Below are 22,023 nucleotides of genomic sequence, written 5' to 3' on the forward strand. Positions count from 1 at the left end.
TTAGTTGACTCCTCCCTAGACCTCCATCACTTCCATCCTGGACACACCGGATGAACAGACAATCTAAGAAAAAGACATACAAAAGTGGTTTCATGATTCCCCTCATCTCCAATTCCAATCTGATTATTGACCCAAAGTAGAAATTCTGGAGGAGCCACCAGAAGTTTGCTATGGAAAGAGGAGGTGGAGGAGGGAAGCTTATGCCACACCAAGTGTCTCCATCACTGCCGGACACGATTTCTCCAACATGCCTCCTCTCTTGCCTGAAGCTGTTGGTGTAAAGTTAAAGCTGAGATCATAGAAAAGTCTTCTGCCAAGTGAAAGAAGCGAACACCCATTCTGATCTCTCCCTGGCTGTGTCCACCCTGAGAATTTGAGTTTTGTGATATGAGATCATGTCCACTGTATATACTTCTGTGTCTTCTACACCCACTAGAGCACCTGCATACAACAGATGCACAATCATTGTTTTTCAGATGAATGAATTTATGGATGAATGAGCAACTGTGGATACTAGTGAGTAAATATTGCTTTGTTTATAATTACAGAAAGAATGGATATATTGCTCAGCGTTGTCCACTGAAAACAAATTTGTTTGAACAGCAATTCAATTACATCAAGAGTAATTGCCCATTACTGTATTATAGACCTAATCCGATTCCCACAGAAATTAGCATATGCATTTTAAAAGCATGATTACAACTGCCATTAAGTGACTTCCCTGTGGATTCCTTCCTGATGGCAGAAAAGTAAAATTCTGTACTACACTGACTCATTTTTCCATCTCTGAGGAGTTCCTCCCAGCTCAAGTATGACATTTGCTTAAAAGATGAAAACAGCCCCATTCCAAATAAATATGACGTCTGGACACTTTTTCAAGGACAAACATTTTATTGCAATGTAGGCACTTGGCAGGGTAAACATGTGGTTACAAAGTGGTTTACGTTTATTTGCTTTATATAGTGACCAGAAAAACCAATCCACAGTGTAGATCTCCTTATTGAGGTTGCAGACTTCAGAAGCAAATTGTAAAACCCACTTGTTTTTGGTAAAGAAGGTACATGTAACTGACTTTTTCACCAAGTGAAACTGTATTATTTATTTTAGTCAGTGATGTCTTTCTCTTCCCCAAATTAAACTTGCTAGGTTAGCAAACACCACTTAGCACTTTTTATAAAGAAATAAAATCACTTATCTGAGAGAATCGTGGAACCCTTTGAAATCACTACCTCTAATCTGAAGGTTATGAAATCAGACTTGAGAATCTCTGTAGTAAAATACAGAAGATGGAGCATGAAGACCCATAGGTCTTCATACTCAGTCTCTTTCTAAAAATTTTGAACAAGCTAGAATCTTTTCCTTGTTGTCTCCAAAATGCATTTTTTTTTGAAATAAGTTTACTCTGAATAATGCAAGACACTACTGACTCTGCTCTAAGCTGCAAAGGATAAGCAAATTCATTTTTAAGGAAAACATCCTTTCTTTGTGAAAGGTCAATAAAACATAACTAGTCATGGAATTTTTGCCAAAAGCTATGTCTTGAGGTTTTATGCATTTCAAAGAAATTTGTCCATAGGAGAGAGCCCCTGAGCAGCTTGCAGAGGCTTTTCCTGCTGCTTACTTAAATCACAATAACCTTGCTCCAACCTGGAAACCACTGAAGCAATCTAGACAAGTCTGTATCAAAAGCAAGAGAAACTCCCAGTAATAGGAAACTATTCCACTCAACATGTGAAAACAAATAAGGAAATTTTAATGCACTTTAATTTCCTGTTCCATCATCAAATGGAACAGTCACCTGACTTAATCTAGTGGACGTGTCTTTTGTGAAATATGTACAGAAAAACTCTGCGTTCTCAGCTCCGTACTTCCTCTTAATCTCTGGTCTCCTCTACCAGCGGATGGGTAGACACTGATGTTCATCCATCCAATGAAGTGACAAGTACTGTCATTTAGGGTTGGAAAAATCTCTCAGCTTTCCAAGTGGGGCCAGGAGCCCTGAGGTGAGCAAAAGGGAGGAAGCTAGAAGCTTCTACGTGGGCTTAGCCTGCGCCAGGACCTCCTTGCTTGCTGATCACCATTCTCCTGGAGAAAAGGGCAGTCCTTGGGGAGGCTGGGCACTGCACCTTTGGCTCTCAGTCTCACTGGGCAGCGCATCAGACCATTTGGCCACTTGCCTTTTGGACTTTGGACTTGATTTAAGGGAAGACTCCCAAGGGCAAAAAGCCCAAGTAAAATATATCTCCTTGCCTGACAGCAAGCCCCAAATAGCCCCAGCACAGCAGTGTGGTTGGTGATCAGTTCTCACATTTCCTGAGAAGCCTGACACAAGCAGTTCCTTGTTAGGCACTAGGGATATTAAAGTGACTTGAGAATCCAGGGAGCCATTATTCAAGGCTGTGTGTGCAGGAAGTACACAGGATGACCAAACCCTAGCATCTGTCCTTGAAGGAAGGGGCCCCTGGAAGAGACAGGAAGTAAACATAATTGCAATATTTTGTGCCAAATGCAAGGATATGAGTGAACACGGGTGCAATAAGGACCAGGGAGGGGAGTGACCTCTGCCTTCCACCTATAATGCTGCTGCTGCTGCTGCTAAGTCACTTCAGTCGTGTCCGACTCTGTGCGACCCCATAGACAGCAGCCCACCAGGCTCCCCCGTCCCTGGGATTTTCCAGGCAAGAACACTGGAGTGGGTTGCCATTTCCTTCTCCAATGCATGAAAGTGAAAAGTGAAAGTGAAGTCGCTCAGTCGTGTCCGACTCTTCATGACCCCATGGACTGCAACCTACCAGGCTCCTCCGTCCATGGGATTTTCCAGGCAAGAGTACTGGAGTGGGGTGCCATTGCCTTCTCCACCTATAATGAGAGGATCTAAACACGCTAAGTGTTAGTCACTCGGTCATGTTGGACTCTTTGCCACCCCATGGACCACAGCCTGCCAGGTTCCTCTGTCCATGGAATTCTCCAGGCAAGAATACTGGAGTGGGTAGCTATTCCTTTGGCCAGGAGATCTTCCTGACCCAGGGATTGAACCCAGGTCTCCTGCATTGCAGACAGATTCTTTACTGTCTGAGCCAAGGGTGAAACAATGCAATATGAGAGTATCCTGATTATTTTTCATCCCCTATGACCCAGAAATCCAAGCAATTCTTCATAGGGAGGTAGAGAGAGAGATATTTTAATTCCTGCTTAAATGGTCAAACTGTGGACAAATTCTTAAAAAAAAAAAACCTGATATTAACTACTTGCTGATGATAATCAAAACAAGCTCTTAGGACAATATGTTTAGATCTAATATTAAAATTTGTAGAAGGAAACTTCAAGATGTAGACCTGGGACTAAAGCTTTTAGAAAATCATCTGGTATTTTTCTGAAGGACAAGAGAATACATCTTTTTAACCTTTGGCAAGAAAGTTCATTCCACCTTAACACTCACAGGTAAAGGTCATGATCCATTCAGAAGATGTATTTCCATCTATTTCCATTAAAGCAGGTTTTGGGAGAAAGGAACAGAGCCATTTTCAGCACAGTATCAGTGCCTGGGACATAACGAGACTCAATTTGCTGAACAACTGAGCAAATAATTTCCATTGTTGGTAATATCTTTGGAACTTAATGATCTATAGCTTGGTTTCTCTCTTCTTCCTTTCTCTCTCCCTTTTACTTCCCTCTTTTCTTTCTCCTTTTATTCACTTATTCACTTTATTCCCTCCTGCGAATAAACCAGGACTGTTTCAATGGAAAGAAAGTTGTCATGTTTTGAAAATCAGTATATATTTTTTTCTTTCAGATTAAATTCCTTTGGATCCTTCCATTTATGCTAGACAAGCACCTAATCTTTCTTTTTTTTTTTTTTTGTTCTTTTTTGTTACTATGCCTAACACAGCATGTGTCGTAGAATAGCTGTTCAAATAATGTTTAATTGGCCGGCTTTATGCTTGATAATTTAGCTAAGCTCTTTCTCTGCACAGTCTAAGGCTAATTTGGAAGGCTTTCAGACTTAAACATGCCAAAGAAATTTCCTTGCCTCATCTGATGTTCTCCAAAAAGTGATTAATTAATAAGAATTAGCAAGATGAATTAGTAGGAAATTGATAGCGGCATTAGTAAGAGGCCCAGCCAGCCCCCAGACCACAGCCTCGCTCTGTTTCCGCTCAGCCTTCCTGAGATGTCTCAGGCTGATCGCTCAGGCTCTGTGGGGCGCACACAGCAGGCAGGAGGGGCCAGCGCGCACCATCTCCCTTTCCTGCAGCCGGGCTGTGGACGAACGGTGAAGCTGGATTACAGGATCTACCTTCGCATTCTCACCGAACATGAAGAAGCCTTAAAGTGCATTAGAAGAGAGTGTGCAGGGTGCCCGGCTGTCTCCTCTGCCTTGCCCGCAGCCCCGTCCCACCCTGGGCCCCTCAGCTGCCTCTCACCACCCCCCCACCCCACGCCATTACCTTTGTAATTCTTATTCAAATGCTAAAGCCGTAATTCATGGGAGGACAGTTCCATTCCACAAAGGCTTGCCTCAGTGCTTCTGCCCCGTGTGCAATTCCCTCTAGCTTCATTATACAAATTAAAGAAGTACTTCATGCTTTTTTTTTTTTTTTTTTTGGTAACAACTTGCAGGCACCCCCCCCTTCCCCTTTGGGCTGAGTTTGTTCCAAGAAAGACTGGCCACGCTGTCCCTTTCACTCCTCTGAAGGGGGCTCTGGGGGGTCTTCTCTCTGTGTATCTAGGGTATCGGTGTTTGCAACATTCTCCACCACCCACTGACACTCATGAACGGGGTAGGCCTTCCTCTCCTGGGCATCCTCACTGGTGGCAGGCTGGGCTGTGCTGCAGCTCCCGCCCACCGCCTCTTCTTCCACAGAAACCTGGCTCTCCCTGGGGCTGATGGGGTCAGAATGGAACACGCAAGCTTCTAGGGACACAGCCTCAGCCTCCACAGAGCACACGGGCCCTCCTCCTTCAAGGGTGCCCAGTCCAGAGGCATCCCCTGTGAGCTCACTCTCAGCGGGCTCTCCCGCCTCCTCTGTGGGGTCTGGGCCCCGGGCCCCCTCACTGAGCCCCCCGCAGGTTGGCTGAGCATCTGGAAATTCTCCCAGCTCCACCCCGCTGGCCTCGGCCTTGGGAGCTGGACCATGGGCCTCCCCCTCACTGACTTCACTTTCTTCACAGTTGTCCTGACCCGAGGCAGATGCTTGACTGGCCTCTGTGTCGATTTGGGTGGCTTCCTCTTCTTTTTCAATATCTTGGGGAACAAGGGCCTCCTCATGTGTATCTTTCTCAACCTCAAGCACAGCGGACTCCTCTGTTACTTCGGCGGTCACCGTCAGCAAATTTCTGAGCTCCTTCAAAGAGCCTGCGGCAGAGCTGGGCTCTGCATCTTCCTGGGTGGGTTCTCGGTCCTCAGGAGTCTCTTCCAACTCCGGCTGTGACAAGTGTGTGCCCAGGGCGCCTGCTGTCACCTCTGTAGCCACCAGATTCACAACCGGGCCATCTATACTCGAATCAATGACCTGCCTGTCCCCATCTGGGGGAGGGCTGGACACAGGGAGGGAAAGGCCTTCTTCTCTGGCCAATGGACTAGGGACCTCTGGCTGTTTCATCTCCCCTGCCTCCTGGAACACCTCATTACTCAGGATCTCACTCTCTGAAACTCCGGGAAGAACGGCTGAGGCTCTCCTGGCGGGGCTGGCCTGGTTTGACCCCGCAGGAGTTTTTAGATCAGTGAGGCTGGACACACTTTCACTGGGCAAGGCCATGTTGTCTTCAAACAAATTGTGTTTCTTCAGGATAGCAGCCTCCTTTATCACTGAGAGATACCAGAAAGCAAAACATAATGTTAAAACCTTGCCCTGACTAATCTGGAATTTCTGATTTTATCTAGAAGCTAAAATTCCCTCTCAGCTTTTCTAACCATCTGAATTTCCCAATTTCAAATTCCAGCTTACATCTAACCCTCTTTCAGGAAGCTTTCCCTGATGACCAGAGCCTACAGACTCATTCCAAACCCTGGACTTCTGTAATGTTCACTCATTCATTCCTTCACTCATTCATTTATTCAAACAGCACACTTTTACTGGACATCAACTATGGGACATGCTCTAAGAATCCAAAGATGAATGAATAAAACATGCCCTTGGCTTTCAAAGAGGTCAAATCTACTACCATCATTGGTATCACCCTTGGAGGCCCTACCACATCTCATTAGCCGCTAGTGTGTGTGGCTGCAGTGTGTCTACTTTGACTGACACTCCTTTAGGGCAGGACAGGCCCTTAGTTTCTCTGCTTTTACACTCAGAACAGTCCTGAACGTGTAACGAGTCCTTAGTACTGAGCCTGCAGAGAGAACCTTATGACCTGCCGTGTCCAAACTAAAGGCCTCTGTCCATCCGGCTCAGTCCTAGAGGCTCCAAGAGGAGTAAAATCAATAATAACAACCATTTCCTTCACATCCTCTCCAGAATTTATTGTTTGTAGGTTTTTTTGATGATGGCCATTCAGGTCAGCGTAAGGTGATAACCTCATTGTAGTTTTGATTTGCAGTTCTCTAATAATTAGCATAATTAACATAGCAATTGAGCATCTTATCTTGTGTTTGTTGGCCATCTGTACTGGACAGCACAGGGAATTCTACTTCACAGTGCTGTGGAGACTGAATGGGAAGGAACTCTAAAAGGGAGGGAATATGTGTAAATGTACGGCTGATTCATTTTGCTGTACGGTAGGAACTAATGCAACACTGTAAAGCAACCATCCTCCAATAAAAATTAATTTTAAAAAATAACGACAACCAGCAGCTGACGTTTTTGACAATCAGCCTCTCCCTCTGGCTGTGTAGGTTGTACAGTGCCCAACAATCTCACACCCCAGGGGATACCATTCACATCACAGATTTGTGTATTCAGCAGAGTAATTTTCCAGCAGGCCGCAGTAGCATGTCCTGCTCAAACCAAACCAGTATATCGTGACAATTTTTTGACAGAGAGCAGTCCGCCATCTGGAGGAAGAGAGCTTTTTTCCTAATTTGCCCAAGGGTGCTGTGGTGGACTGGCAGTAGTCTTGACTGAGCTGTGCAGATACTGAGATGACATCTTTGTATTCCTTATCTCATTGGATGAGCTACTTTGACCTGGAGCTTGTGCTTGGCCAGCTTTCTTTGTGGAGACCAGATATGTTTCAAGCCTATAGTTTTAGGGACAGCCCTCTCCTGTGTATTTCTATCAAAGTTTTCCTATCTACACTCCTATCCTGAGCAGGGCCTGATTCCATGGGATACTGTGAGCCAGAGTCCTAATGGGACTCGCCAAGGACGGAGTCACAGCCCAGTGTATTCTTTCTAGCTGAGTGGAGGTGAGGAATGTGCTGAGAGGGCAGAGCAGCTGGGAAGCCCCGCTGCTGAATCACCTGCTCCAGGCTGGGGAGGCGTTGTAAGCCTGTGGCCAAGAAGAGCTCTTTTTCCTTTGTTCTGTCTGGAACAGCCGGAGGAGGCCAGCTGTTCATGAGACACCCTAGGTTAATCTCTCTAACCTTAGTTTTCTCATCTGAAAAATGAAGCTTAAAATTCCCAGTTCACAGAGTTCTTATTTGGATTGAAAGCGAAATAATATCTAACGGGCCAGTGGAGTGTGAGCCAAACCGCAACCGCTCAGCGGAGGTCAGCGACCCTCACTTCTTCAGTCCCTTGTCCTCTGTCTCCCCAGCTCTTGGTGTCAATTTCCTCTTCCCTTTTCATTCCTGTGGACAAAACCTAGCTGGCCCTGTGGGGTCCCCATCAGGGGTGCGCCCCTCTATCTAGAGCTTTCTCCAGCACCAGGGAAACCTTTCATACCTTTCAGACTTTCATCTAGGAGGATCTGATGTAAAATCTCCTCGTAGACATTTTCAACATGGATCATATTGGTGTGATCCGCAAAGATGTACTGCTCATATTTCTGAAGCTCCTGGAGAAGGAGAGATAAGAAGATAAAGGGGACATCGCATGAGACACCAGTTTGCAGAGGAGCTCCGGAAACGACAGCTGTCCCTCTTGTTCCCCCTTGGAGTGTGAAGCATTGGTCACCTGCTTCCTTCCCCCAGACACCATGACCTGGACTGGGTTCACACTCTATGCGCTTTGAGGGGGCAGACACCAGAGACCCTGATGTCTCAAGGCCTTGTCAGTGGGTCTGGACGTTTCCTTCTTTTTCTTCTTTTTTAATGCCAACAGTACTTTACTAAGGTGTAAGCTATACCGGGAAAAATGCGCACGTTTTAAAAGTAGAGCTCAACAACTTTAAATATATAAATATACTCAGATAACCATAACCCAGATCAAGGTAAACATTTTCATCACCCCTTTTTCCAGTCTAGACTACTTACCAAGAGATTAAGCTCTGATGTTGTATCTATCACACTAGATTAGTTTTTCTTGTTTATTTAACTTTATGTAAATGGAATCCTATACTCTTTTTTTGTGTTTGTTTTTGGAGATTCATCCATGTTGCTGCATGTATCAGTAGTTCATTCTTTTTTACTGATAAATGGCACTCATTATATGGACAAGCTAAAACTGTTTATCTATATTCCTACTGCTGGATATTGACTGTTATGAACATAGATGCTATTGATATTCTTGTGTATGATTTTGTGGATTTAGGGCTTACTTGAGTGTATACCTAGAAGTGAGATTGCTGGGTCCTAGAGCAGATGTCAGAGAAGGCAATGGCAACCCACTCCAGTACTCTTGCCTGGAAAATCCCATGGACGGAGGAGCCTGGTAGGCTGCAGTCCATGGGGTCGCTAACAGTCGGACACGACTGAAGTGACGCAGCAGCAGCAGCAGCAGCAGCAGCAGAGTAGATGTATGTTTAACTCTTAGGATGCGTCCTGTTCTCAGGTGTGGAGAATCCCTAGTCACAGACTCTTGAGAAACAGTCTCCTCTTCCCCTCCAGCTGGCCCGGAAACTCTGTGATTCTAAGACAATCCAGGCATCACACAAAATCCTTCAACACTTTCTGTTTTCCAAGGGTCTCCACGTGGCTTGCCTTTTATCGGCATGAGGTCAAGGAAGGGATCAAAACGAGCCAAGTCATATCCTTGTGATTAACTCCATAATGCTTGCCCCTGACAGTGCAGGACGGGGGCTCCTGACCCCCAGTTCTTAGAGAGCCAGGGTCTTAGCAGTGGGATTCGATGGCTTTCGCTTGGAGGGAGGAGATTTACAGCAGGCCATCAGAAGCCACCCCACTCAGACTCTCAGAGCCAGGACAGGGGGGTCTGTAGCCCAGGACCAGATCCCAGTGGGTAATAATGGGACCCCTCTCTGCCCACCCTAGGGAAAGCCACAGGATTAAAGAGACATGAGCTTCCATGACCCTGAGAGGGTCTATGAGATAAGACTGACACACGGATAAGGGCCACATGGGCAGAGCGCAGCTCAGGGACTTCACAGTGCCCTGGACTGGCTGTGGGGCTCTGGGCAAGCCGGCTCACGGCTCTGTGCCTCTCTCTTCCTCTGCAAAACGAGGTTTGTGTCTTTCATCTCCCCACATGATCTTCCACTCCTTAGTTCCCTGTTATTCATCCCTCAGGACTGGGAGAAAACATGGCTCTGGGAAGTCCTCTCCGTCCGCATAGGCAGAGCGGGGCACCCTCTTCCAAACTCGGCCACCTCTCTTCCCCACAAAGCTCCTGCCATGCTCATCGCAAAGTGCGCTCTGTGCCTGTCTGCTGTCTCTAGGCTGTGAAGCCCAGGACAAAACAGGGACGGTGGCTGGGCACGTGCCTGGATCATGCTTATACATGTTCGCTGAATAAACAGCAGGCCTTTGAACTTTCAACCAGCTAAGTAATTGTGTGGAAAAGAATCATTCCGAGGGGCACTTTGCTGTTGTGATGTGCGCAACTTTACAAAACAGGTTTTCTATATTGAATTGACTGAATTGTGACACATATTAATTTCCAGGATCTGTTAAATTGGAATTAAAAAAAAAAAATCTCCCCAGGCAATTCTAACGTGCAGCCTGGGTTAAGTACTGCAGATCTTAGAACCAAGGGAAATACACACTAGTAAACTAAACAATCTTTGCCTGAAGCACATGCTCCCTAGTTCATCCTCTCTGTAAATCCAGATGTTTTTAAATGTCTTGGTACTGATACACTATTCCTCATTACTGAAAATGCCAGGCCTCAATTTCTCTCCAAACTGGTCTCTTTTGATTAAAAATCACAAGCGCCTCTTAGAGATTTGGTATAACTCTGCAGATGGCTGGAGAGAGAGGAGCATACAGGAAGAGGGTTTTTTTTTTTTAAACCCTTCTCCTCTCTTGGGAGGACGTGGCTCCAAGGCCCCCACATTGCTTTTGGGATTGGAAAATAAAAATACCCTACACAGAACATCTGCATGCAGACATGTCCAAGGTGGACCGAGTCATCCTTTGAATGGCTGGACTTTTCCAGCCATAAGATGGAAAATCATATAGGCAAGAGACAATCATACAGGTAGATTCTTTACTGCCCTGACTTGATCAAACCTTTTCTACGAAAGAAATTTACCCTCAGAAATAAGTGCCAGGTACTTGGTATGCCTCTGGCTTTCTGAAGAAAAACAGTATGTACAGAATATAAAAATGATCAAGGAAATTTTTGCAATAAAATAACTCATGCAATGGACTCTAATGTTCCAATGTTTGGAGACTCTCTAAGCTGCAAAAAGCCCTTTTTAAATTCTAAAAGGCTCTTTATTATTTGTGCCAAGAGGGAGCCGGCCTTGTGAAGGTCCCAGCTTGCAGAACATGAAGCAGCACAAAAAGTAGTAGTAAACACCATTTATTGAGTGCATCCCATGTTATCAAATGAATGCGAGCTGAGTTCAAACTCTGGTGGATTCCAGCTCTGTGACTTTGGTCCCACTACTTAACCCCTCAGGTGCAATGAGGACATAAACAGTACCTGCTCACAGGGGTCATGAGGATCAACAAGACAATCCATACAAAGTGCTGAGCACGTGGCAAGCACTCATCGAATGGTCACCGTGTCACCCTGGTCTTCTCAGTCTTAAGAAGGATACTGCAAAGTATTACCTCCATTTTCTAGATGAAATCTAGGCCAAGAGAGAGAGAAAAGCTCTTGCCCAAGGCCCCAGAGCTGCTATGTGGAGGAGCTGGGACTTGAATCCAGGTCTTGACCTGGCCTCCTTAGTTGGCTCACTTGTGACCCCGCACTGAAGGTGTGACCTAGTCACACCTTCACAAGCTTGGCTGTCACTAGCTGCCTAGTGTTCATAGAAGCTTTAGATGGTTTTAGTTTCACTGACTTCAGTAAGCAAATATTACTGAAACTACAAATATCCTTCTGCAATTGTGTGACTTAAGGTCTTTTCCTGGATAGAGTGGTCAAGTTTCAGAGGCTGTGTTGGGCCTGTGGTGGGTGGGTGGGGGTGGGGGTGTCACACCATAATGAGGAACAATCCGTAGGCACTCTATTGTAACCCTTAACTTGGTTCAAACTCAGATCATTACCCTTTGAGATTCTGTCTTGTCCAAGGGTTGGCAAATCCAGACAGCTGCTTGCCTTTGTAAATAAAGTTTTATTGGAACACAGACTGCACATCTGTTTATGGGTCATCGAAAATGGCAACCCAGTCCAGTGTTCTTGCCTGGAGAATCCCAGGGACGGGGGAGCCTGGTGGGCTGCCCTCTATGGGGTCGCACAGAGTAGGACACGACTGAAGCGACTTAGCAGCACAACAGCAGCAGCATGGCTGCATTTGTGCTATCACGGCAGAACTGTGTGATTGCAACAGGAATAATATGGCCGTGAAGCCTAAAATATCTGCCACCTGACCACTTACAGGAAAAGTGTGTTGACCCCCTCCCTGGTCATCTACTGCTTGTAAGTGCATCATGGCCAAAAAAAATTTACTTGAACTTCAAAGGCAACAAAAGCAGGTTCCGGAGTAACCCATCTCCTTACTGGTTTGCACACGGATGCCAGTGCCTTCTGCAGGGTGGGAAGTGTGATTTGAACCAACGCCTCTTGAAATATCCTCTTCCGGATGGTGCTGCTGTCATAATCATATTGCTGTCGGTACAGAGAGAGAAACGTATGCTAAAGACAACGTTACAACCTGCTAACTTTTGCGTAAACAAAAAACTCGGCAACTCACTTCGTCTCCCTTCCCACCCCCACCCTCCCATCCTAATTTCTGAGGACCCTCGTGGTGTTCCAAGGTTTCAGAGATCTTTCTATGCAGTTCTCTCACATTGCAGGTAGAGGTTACGACTGATAATGACCCATCTCCACCTCCCCTATTACAGATACAAAAACTGAGGTAAGATCAAAGCAGAGCATTACTATAAAGTTGAAGACAAAACTAGGGGATGGGTTAAAACTTCATCACCCCTGTTTTGGGTTGGTGCATGGGAGCCATGATCATCTCCTTCCTTCACTCTACACCCTGAAAGCGGGATTGGTAGGTTGTAATGATTTCTGCCAAAGAAGAGAGTGTCTGGCTCACAGCTACATTAGCACTGTGGTATGTTCAACAAAGAAGTTCAGTATCTAGAATAGGAAAGAGGATGTCCTATTGACACATGGAACAGCCAAGTCTAGAGACCCGGGTTTGATTTTAAAGGGGGTTCAGGGAGAGGGCACAGACAAACTGAGCATAGTCACAGGGATGTGTGCAGAATGGTCAGGCCAAACAAAGGATGGTTAAAGAGATTTATGCCAGAGATAACTTGGGGTAAAATCATAGCTGTATTCAAACAACCAAAGACTACCATGTGGAAGAAGGGCATGAGAAAACAGTGTAGAACTAGAATTCTCAGTGGTGAGAATTTTGACTTAGCATTGGGAAGTATGTTCTTGTAGTTTAAAGTGTCCAGAGAAGATATGGACTTTCCTGAGAGGTAAAAATTGTGTTGCCATGGGAGGGGGCATTGACCTTGATACTATCTTTTCTTTCTCAATGGCAAGTTCATTATTTTTTGTGTTACCATGGCAATTATTGCTTTTAATCTCAATGATTTGGTTGCCAGAGTTTCCTACTGCCTGTGAGGTATTAAGATCAAGTCTGAAATTCAGGGACCACCTCCTAGGCTCTGTGAAACTTTGATCTTCTGTTCCAAAGCTCTGCTTAGGGAAAGTAGGTCATAAAAAATTAGTGGACTAAGTTTAGGGATAGTTTTAGCTCAAAGCTCAAGTAGCCTGTTAAGCTTACGTAAGTCAAGTTCTTGTGAGGATCAAATGAAACAGGATAAGTTTTTCTAAAAAGCTTAAAGATATGCCCTATATACATGCAAGCTCCTATTATTACAACTATTTTGAGATACACTGATGCATGAAGCACATTTAAAACAATTTCACACAGCAGCTGTCCTTTCCTTGAAGTAGTTCCTTTGCCATGAGGTTTTTTTTTTATATATAATTTTTTTTATTTTATTTTTTAACTTTACAATATTGTATTGGTTTTGCCATATATCAACATGAATCCGCCACAGGTATACACATGTTCCCCATCCTGAACCCTCCTCCCTCCCCATACCATCTCTCTGAGTCGTTACAGTGCACCAGCCCCAAGCATCCAGTATTGTGCATCGAACCTGGACTGGCGACTCATTTCATATATGATATTATACATGTTTCAATGCCATTCTCCCAAACCATCCCACCCTCTCCCTCTCCCACAGAGTCTACAATACAGTTCTATACATCAGTGTCTCTTTTGCTGTCTCGTATACAGGGTTATTGTTACCATCTTTCTAAATTCCATATATATGCATTAGGGTTAGTCATGAGGTTTTGATTTTTCTAAAAACTGTTAATTTAAATGGGTTTTACTGTATTGCAAACTCGTAAGAAAGAGAGTGTGTGTTTTATATTTTCATATTCCATGCAATACCTATCACAATTCTTTGCTTATAGTGGACAGTCAATATCAAGTCCAATTGCTATGTAAGTAAGCCTAAGACATGTCACTCTGGCTGGTGACCAATGATGCGAGGACCTGTGGTCCCTAAAGTAGCCACTAGATGGCAGAATAGGCACGACAGTCGAAGGGGAACTGCCGCGAGATGATCCTCGCTGGTTATCAGGGAGAAAAGACCAGGCACTTGCTTTTAAAAGGGGAGGCAAGTCAAAGAGAGAACTTGATATTTTCCACTTAACAAAAGAAATGAGTCACGTTCTTGCTTCATGCTTCCCGCAAGTGAGAGAACAATTTTACCTTTAAGACTCGGAGCTTAACCTTCTCAATGGCGACTGTGGTTTTGGAGGCCTCTCCTTGGAGATGTGGGGAAAGCAACTGCTCAAAAGTGAATACTGCATTCTCCATCAGCTAGAAACCAAAGCAACACAGAAACAGAGGGCAGTCAGAAGCTGGGATCGCCACCCTCGGGTCAAAGTCAGCTTGGAGAGAAAGGAGGGCATGACCATCGGAGATGGTCACTGGCCTGGGAGTCACCCAGGGCAACAAGTCCTCATTCCACTGTGTGGTCTGTGAAATGCACAAGCCCACAACCACAATGAGGTCAGTAGGAGGCTGGGAAACACACACTCCTGTACCTGTATGTGTACAGGTATGTACACATGTATGTATCTTTTCTTCTCAGGTCTCCTTCCACCCGGAACTGGAAAACCCAAGACCATGGGATGGGGGATATCATCATTTCCTGTGGTTATTCCTATCCCCTGCAGCCAGGGCTTAATGAAATGAGGTGGGAGGCTTCTCCAATTATTTTTTGGCTCCTTAGCTCTGCACCTCTCCTTTCAGATGGATGTAAACCATCCCAGCACATCTCTGACTCCACTTTTCACCCTCCAACCCTACTTCTCTCCCTTTCTCTGCCAGGCTGGGAAAGGAGACAGGGTCAAGGTTCAGTGGAGCCCGTGACTGTCACACTCATGGGTTAGGAAATGGAAGTGGTTCAGATTTCTTATTCTCTGCACTTATGCCTGTATCCATTTCACCATAGTCCACTGCTGTCAAAGGAGCTTCAGTTAAGCCGTTGGCCAATTTTGCTCCTCATTCATCTTTAATCCTTCACAACTCAGAGGTTAGATAATAAATAAAATGTGCCACTTAATCCTGCCTATAACTTTTAAGGAGAGAAAAAAAGCTCCTTTCTTCCCCAAGCCTATGATCTGAAAGCATCCAACACAATAGCTTTCCTCTCAGCACTTTCAAGGCCATAGTGAATTTATCTAAGAATTTGTCTCACTACCAGCTCCCTGAAGTGGGGTCTGGCACAATGTCCAGCCCACAGGAAGCGCCCCGGGAATATCTGTAAAGTAGAATTATGCTCTTATGGCTTCAGTGATCCCACTCTTCCTTCTTAGAAAGCGTTAGAATATGGAACGAATTTGTGCTATTCATCCCTGTTCCTAAAGAAAAAGTTCTTTATGGGAAGGAAAAGGAATCTATGAACTAGACTCAAGAAATCCAAATTTAAAATTGTGATTGATTGACTGATTTAACTAGATTACAGAATTGATTCAAGCTAGTGGTTCTCCATTCTGGCTGCATATTAAATGCAGTAGGAATGGGATTGGGAGAAGTTTGTTGAATTACCAAAAAAATATATCAAAATCACTGGGAGTGTGCCCCAGACATCAGTATTTCTTAAAAGCACCCTAGATGATTCCAACCTGAAGCCAACATTAATAGCACTGACTTGACAAATCAATTAATTATCAATTAATGCTACTCTATTTCCCTGAGACATTTCTTCTCTATGATGCTCATCAACATGGAAAAAATGGAGCCAGCAGGAACAGGACAAAACACGTTGTCACTCAACATGATGGCTAAAGAGACGGGCCCGGTTTCCCCAGCTACGCCAGCACACCTGTCTCATCTGCTGCGCGTGATTCTCTGCAGCCCCATCCTCTTCCACCACAGATGACCCCACCGTCCCTACCTCTTGCATGTAGTTCTGTGTCCTCTGGACCACCAGATCGATGTGGGGGAACCTGAAGCGGCTCTTGAGATCCTGAAGATGCTCCTGAAGCAGGTTGACTTTATTGTAACAAGGCTCCATCTTCACGGAATCCAGCGGAAGATCCATAAGCTGCTCTAGATGCTGAATTTCAGTGGAGGGGAAAACGACACACCTTCAGACCTAGGAACTATATTACACCACTATTGTGTATGTGTGTGCTCAACTGCTCAGTCATATCTGATTCCTAGCGACTCCATGGACTGTAGCTCACCAGGCTCCTCTGTCCATGGAATTTCCCAAGCAAGAATACTGAAGTGGGTTGCCATTTCCTCCTCCAGGCGATCTTCCTGATCCAGGGATTGAACCTGCATCTCTTGTGCCTCCTGCATTGTCAGGCAGATTCATTACCACTGTACCACCTGAGAAGTCCATTACATGACTATTACATAAATTCTAAACAATCAAATATATGTTATTAGAGTGAATCACTTCTCAGATCCCTATATATGTGATATCTTCATTGTCTTTATTTCCCTCCTTTGATGGGTCCCTAGGACAGCTCTCTTGCCAGGACAGAGACAGGTAGAAGAACCAACTGGACAATGGACACATCCAGGGATGCATTCCATGGGACTCCAGTCTTGTCAAGCTCTTGATGGACTCCAAGTACCCACTTCCAGAGCTCAAGAGTTCAGGAAGTCTCTTTGGCATGTGGAACTGCTGCTGGGCTCCCAAGCCTCCAGAGCCTTGTTTCATGAGAGGTATCCCTCTCAGAAAATCCCAGGGAAGTCAAGATGCCCCCTGGACTCCTGGACTCTAAGAGTAAAGCCAGAGTCCCTGGAGCTCACTGAGGCTCTGTCTGTGCCCAAGGGCTTCTCTCTGCTAGTAGATGGGGGGTAGGGGGATGGGGATGGAGTGAGATAGGAAGAAGCATGGCCTAGTTTTAAAAACTGGGGTTCCCCATCCTCTAGTCTATACAAGTGATAGCTTGATCAATGAGGCCATGCAATTTCCAGCAAGAGGATAGCAATAGACTTCACCTGCTAAAGACTTTAAGTATTACCAACACAGACTTAACACTATGAGTGATTTCACCAACAGAGTGCATCCTATTTTCCAAGCCTATTTAAAAGTGATTTTAAAAACTGAATTTTGGAGTTCTAGAATAAACAAGAGGGTGGGTGGAGAAAGAGAAAACAGAAAAGTGTGCTGAAAACACAGGCCTAGGGAGAATTGGGGAGGAACAGGGTAACTGAACAGACAGGATGTGCTTGCTGTCTGAGTTTCAGGTCACAGAAAAGAGATAAATCTAGATTTCTAGATTCTCTAAAGAAAAATTTAACAAGGGCCCACTTTCATGGTGTTTGTAAGAGGAAAATACTACTCCCTTAAGAAATGAGTTCTAGAGAACTCCACTGAAGTAAAATTAATGACCAAAACCATGCTGTCAAACTTGCCCCTTGTCAAATAATTTGCAATATGTCTATTTTTTACGATAGCAATTAAACAGACAGGAGAGGAAAAATCAGTTACCACTTTGCTCCTGTCAGATCAGATCAGCTCAGATCAGTCGCTCAGTCGTGTCCGACTCTTTGCGACCCCATGAATCGCAGCACGCCAGGCCTCCCTGTCCATCACCAACTCCCGGAGTTCACTGAGACTCATGTCCATCGAGTCAGTGATGCCATCCAGCCATCTCATCCTCTGTCGTCCCCTTCTCCTCCTGCCCCCAATCCCTCCCAGCATCAGAGTCTTTTCCAATGACTCAATTCTTCACATGAGGTGGCCAAAGGACTGGAGTTTCAGCTTCAGCATCATTCCTTCCAAAGAAATCCCAGGGCTGATCTCCTTCAGAATGGACTGGTTGGATCTCCTTGCAGTCCAAGGGACTCTCAAGAGTCTTCTCCAACACCACAGTCCAAAGCATCAATTCTTCGGCACTCAGCCTTCTTCACAGTCCAACTGTCACATCCATACATGACCACAGGAAAAACCATAGCCTTGACTAGACGGACCTTTGTTGGCAAAGTAATGTCTCTGCTTTTGAATATGCTGTCTAGGTTGGTCATCACTTTCCTTCCAAGGAGTAAGTGTCTTTTAATTTCATGGCTGCAGTCACCATCTGCAGTGATTTTGGAGCCCCAAAAAATAAAGTCTGACACTGTTTCCACTGTTTCCCCATCTATTTCCCATGAAGTGATGGGACCGGATGCCATGATCTTTGTTTTCTGAATGTTGAGCTTTAAGCCAACTTTTTCACTTTCACCTTCATCAAGAGGCTTTTTAGTTCCTCTTCACTCTCTGCCATAAGGGTGGTGTCATCTGCATATCTGAGGTTATTGATATTTCTCCCGGCAATCTTGATTCCAGCTTGTGCTTCTTCCAGCCCAGCGTTTCTCATGATGTACTCTGCATAAAAGTTAAATAAACAGGGTGACAATATACAGCCTTGAGGTACTCCTTTTCCTATTTGGAACCAGTCTGTTGTTCCATGTCCAGTTCTAACTGTTGCTTCCTGACCTGCATACAAATTTCTCAAGAGGCAGATCAGGTAGTCTGGTATTCCCATCTCTTTCAGAATTTTCCACAGTTTATTGTGATCCACACAGTCAAAGGCTTTGGCATAGTCAATAAAGCAGAAATAGATGTTTTTCTGGAACTCTCTTGTTTTTTCCATGATCCAGTGGATGTTGGCAATTTGATCTCTGGTTCCTCTGCCTTTTCTAATACCAGCTTGAACATCAGGAAGTTCACGGTTCACATATTGCTGAAGCCTGGCTTGGAGAATTTTAAGCATTACTTTACTAGCGTGTGAGATGAGTGCAATTGTGCGGTAGTTTGAGCATTCTTTGGCATTGCCTTTCTTTGGGTAAGACTGGCAAAAAGTTGAACAAGTGATTCCCTAAGGCTGATGAAAAGAAAGTCCTTTATCATGTACAATTGGTGGAAATGTAAAATCTAAATCCTTTTTGGGGGATGTCAATGGAAACATCAGTTAACATGAGAGAAATTCCCACCTTTCAATCTAGCAATCCTGTCCTAGGAATCAGATCCCATAAAAATAAAAGCTTCAAAGTAAATGAATATATGTTACAAGGTTATTTATTTCAGCTTTGTTCCTGGTGCTAGCAATATTTGGATGGTTGAATGAATCATGGTGTATTGGTACATGAAGTATTATGCAGCTGTTACAAAAAATGAACTAGAACTAGAACATTAACTTAAAAACAGTTTCATGAGGTATTTTTGAATAAGAAAACAGAAAAGCAAAGCAATATATACATAATATAATCCCATTTTTCTAAGAGCAAACAACCTAAAAAAACATATCCCACAAAACATGTGTTTTATATGCTATATGAACATGGAGAAAAGCACAGAATAGCGTATGCTAAGTTGTTCACACTAGTTGCTTGAGTTGGAGGAGGGGACGTGGGGGAAGGACAGAAAGTTAAGTTTTAGAAAGGCTACCATGAGAAACCTCAAAATACTAACAAATTATCTTGTTTATATACAATTTCATGTATGTATGCATAAAAAAATAAAGGTTTTTTTTTTTTTTTTGGTTTTATCCACTGGCTTGGCTTGTAGGGATGTTCATCATGATACTGCAAGTGTAAAATAAAGCTGCCCAGTTATGTCTGTCACTTTAGGATACAGCGAGTCCTCTGGAGGTCTTGTTGAACCAGACTGCTGCTGTGCCCTACTCCAGGGTTTCTGATCTGGTAGCTCATGGGTGCGGCCTGAGAATTTGCATTTTTAGCAGTCATATAATGAGGATGATACTAGTCTCAGGAACATAGTTTGAGAAACATTGGTTTTTGTCATGCTTTTGGAAGCAAATCAATCAAAACACAAAACATATATAAATGAGGATATATGCATATATATTTGTACAGGCAAGGACAAAGCATGTGAAAACACACACTAAGCTATTTATATGGGTTAATTCAAGGAGTTAGAAGTGGAGATACTTTAGGAGTTGGGGGTGGGCTAGAATTAGGTGGGTATGAGCAATGGTGATTAATTTTGCCTCTATGTAAGTATCTTTGTATACTGTTTAAGTTATACAAGTACCTTCCCTGGTGGCTCAGATGGTAAAGCGTCTGCCTACAATGTGGGAGACCTGGGTTCGATCCCTGGGTCGGGAAGATCCTCTGGAGAAGGAAATGGCAACCCACTCCACTACCCTTGCCTGGAAAATCCCATTGTCGGAGGAGTGTGGTAGATTACAGTCCATGGGGTCGCAAAGAGTCGGACATGACTGAGCGACTTCACTTTTAAGTTATACAAGCATGTTATTATTTTCATAACATGAAAACCATTAATAAAGGAAATCAAGTAGATGGATGGATGAATGGATAAATGAATAATGTGGATGAATGAAGGACAGAAAGACTAGATGAATAGATGGAAAGGCAGATGAATGGAAGGCAGGGAAGAAGAAAAGACAGGAGAGAGAGAAGGAGAGAAAAAAGAATGAATGAATGCAGACAAAGACTCACAAAAAGACCATTCACACTCCACTCCTTCACTTCATACCTTACCTCCTTTAGCTGGGTACTGTCTTTGGTGGTCTGAAAGCTCTGGCTAAGTTCATCCACTTCTTTTTCAAAGAGTGAGCGCAGTTCACTGAATCCCGAGCTTACGGGTCCCATCAGCTCCTCCAGAATGGACCCCAGGAACGGCTGCACACTCTCTGCACAGCTTTTCTCCGCTGGCTGAGCCACCATCGCTGAGGTAGGAAATAGCCAGGAAACTGTGAGTGATGGCAAAACTGGATTCAGAGGCACTGGAGCCAGGCCAGGCTGGACAGTGTCCCATGGAGACATGTAACAGCCAACGCAAGCTCAGGCAGGCAACACAGACGAACCCAGTGCGTCCTGTGCCAGCACTCACCAGGATGGAAAGCCATCAAAGAGAATCTCTCCTTGAGAACTCGAAAAAGAGAAACCCCTCCCCAAGATTACCTCTGCCCTGGGATGAAATACATTTTTTGCTTGGTCCTTATGAATAGACAATGCTTAATACAAAAAAATGAAAATGCTAATGACTCATCTATTTCCTATCAATCATCACCATTATAAATTCATAGTTTGTCTTCTAAAAACACATTTATTAGGTTTTTAATTCCTTTTTCTAAGAGTTAATCAGTTCATCTAATTCAATTTTCCTCCCCTCTCCTCAAGGGCCTTTTAAAAAATTCAAGTATGGTTTCTTTTTAGGCAAAATGGAAACAAATTCCAATCGGTTTGCCACACCGCCTCCCATCCCCACACCCAATTTTTAAAAACATGCTATTTTTTCCTGATAATCAAGGATGACAAACTTAGTGACAAAAATATAAAGAGTACAGAAAATCATAAAAAGGGACTAAAAGGTTCAGGAGGGAGGGGACACATGTATGCCTACGGCTGATTCGTGCTGATATATGGCAAAAGCCATCGCAGTATTGTAAAGTAATTACCTGCCAATTCAAATAAATTTAGGAAAGGACTTAAACAATGTAACCATACTCTTACTTCCCAGAGGAAATACTGCTCTTCGGAGAGGACCATAGTAAAGATCCTGATCCAGTATGTCTGGATAGGCCATGGAAATCTGTTTTTTTGTTTGTTTGTTTAAGTATTGAAGCAATTCTCATGATTAGCCAGGTTGGGAAGCACTGCGGCAGTAAAGGATATCTGAACTGGAAAAGGCTTGAGCTTGCTCTGTGGATGAAAGGCTAGTTTTGTGGAGCTCGGTAAGCCACCGAGCCTTGTCACAGGACCACAGAACTGAGAAGGGAAGTACAGATTCATCTTGATGTCCAGGTCCTCATCCTACAGATGGGGAAGGGGGCCGGGAGATGTCAGATGATTCCACCAAGGTCACACCCTAACTTTCAGATCCAGAGTCACAATTCAAATAGACTTCTTATTTTCTATTAGCAAATAACTTGCTTATAGTGAGAAGAATGGCCACGTTCTCACTTCAATTTGCAGAAATCTTTCACAGGGTTACAAAGGATCAGACTGCCTCTTACTCTGAAAATCTGACATGACCAATACTATTGATATTATGTACTTATAAATATTTGAGATAGAAAATATTAACCAGGTC

General features: G+C 44.2%; 1 protein-coding gene across 1 annotated transcript in view; it reads right to left on the bottom strand.

Moving 5' to 3' along the window:
* Nucleotides 1-871: 871 nt before the first annotated feature.
* The window catches only part of NIBAN1 (niban apoptosis regulator 1), a 188,273-nt gene continuing 167,121 nt past the window's right edge, over nt 872-22,023 (bottom strand). Inside the window, exons 9-14 of the mRNA XM_055582930.1 lie at nt 20,469-20,656; nt 15,901-16,062; nt 14,208-14,318; nt 11,954-12,061; nt 7,829-7,940; nt 872-5,809 (exon numbers count right to left, since the gene is read on the bottom strand). Of these exons, the coding sequence (XP_055438905.1) occupies nt 4,683-5,809; nt 7,829-7,940; nt 11,954-12,061; nt 14,208-14,318; nt 15,901-16,062; nt 20,469-20,656 (1,808 nt within the window). The 3' untranslated portion in view covers nt 872-4,682. The remainder of the gene's footprint in view (nt 5,810-7,828; nt 7,941-11,953; nt 12,062-14,207; nt 14,319-15,900; nt 16,063-20,468; nt 20,657-22,023) is intronic.

Source organism: Bubalus kerabau, chromosome 5, assembly GCF_029407905.1.
Source record: "Bubalus kerabau isolate K-KA32 ecotype Philippines breed swamp buffalo chromosome 5, PCC_UOA_SB_1v2, whole genome shotgun sequence".
NCBI classification, from domain to species: domain Eukaryota; kingdom Metazoa; phylum Chordata; class Mammalia; order Artiodactyla; family Bovidae; genus Bubalus; species Bubalus kerabau.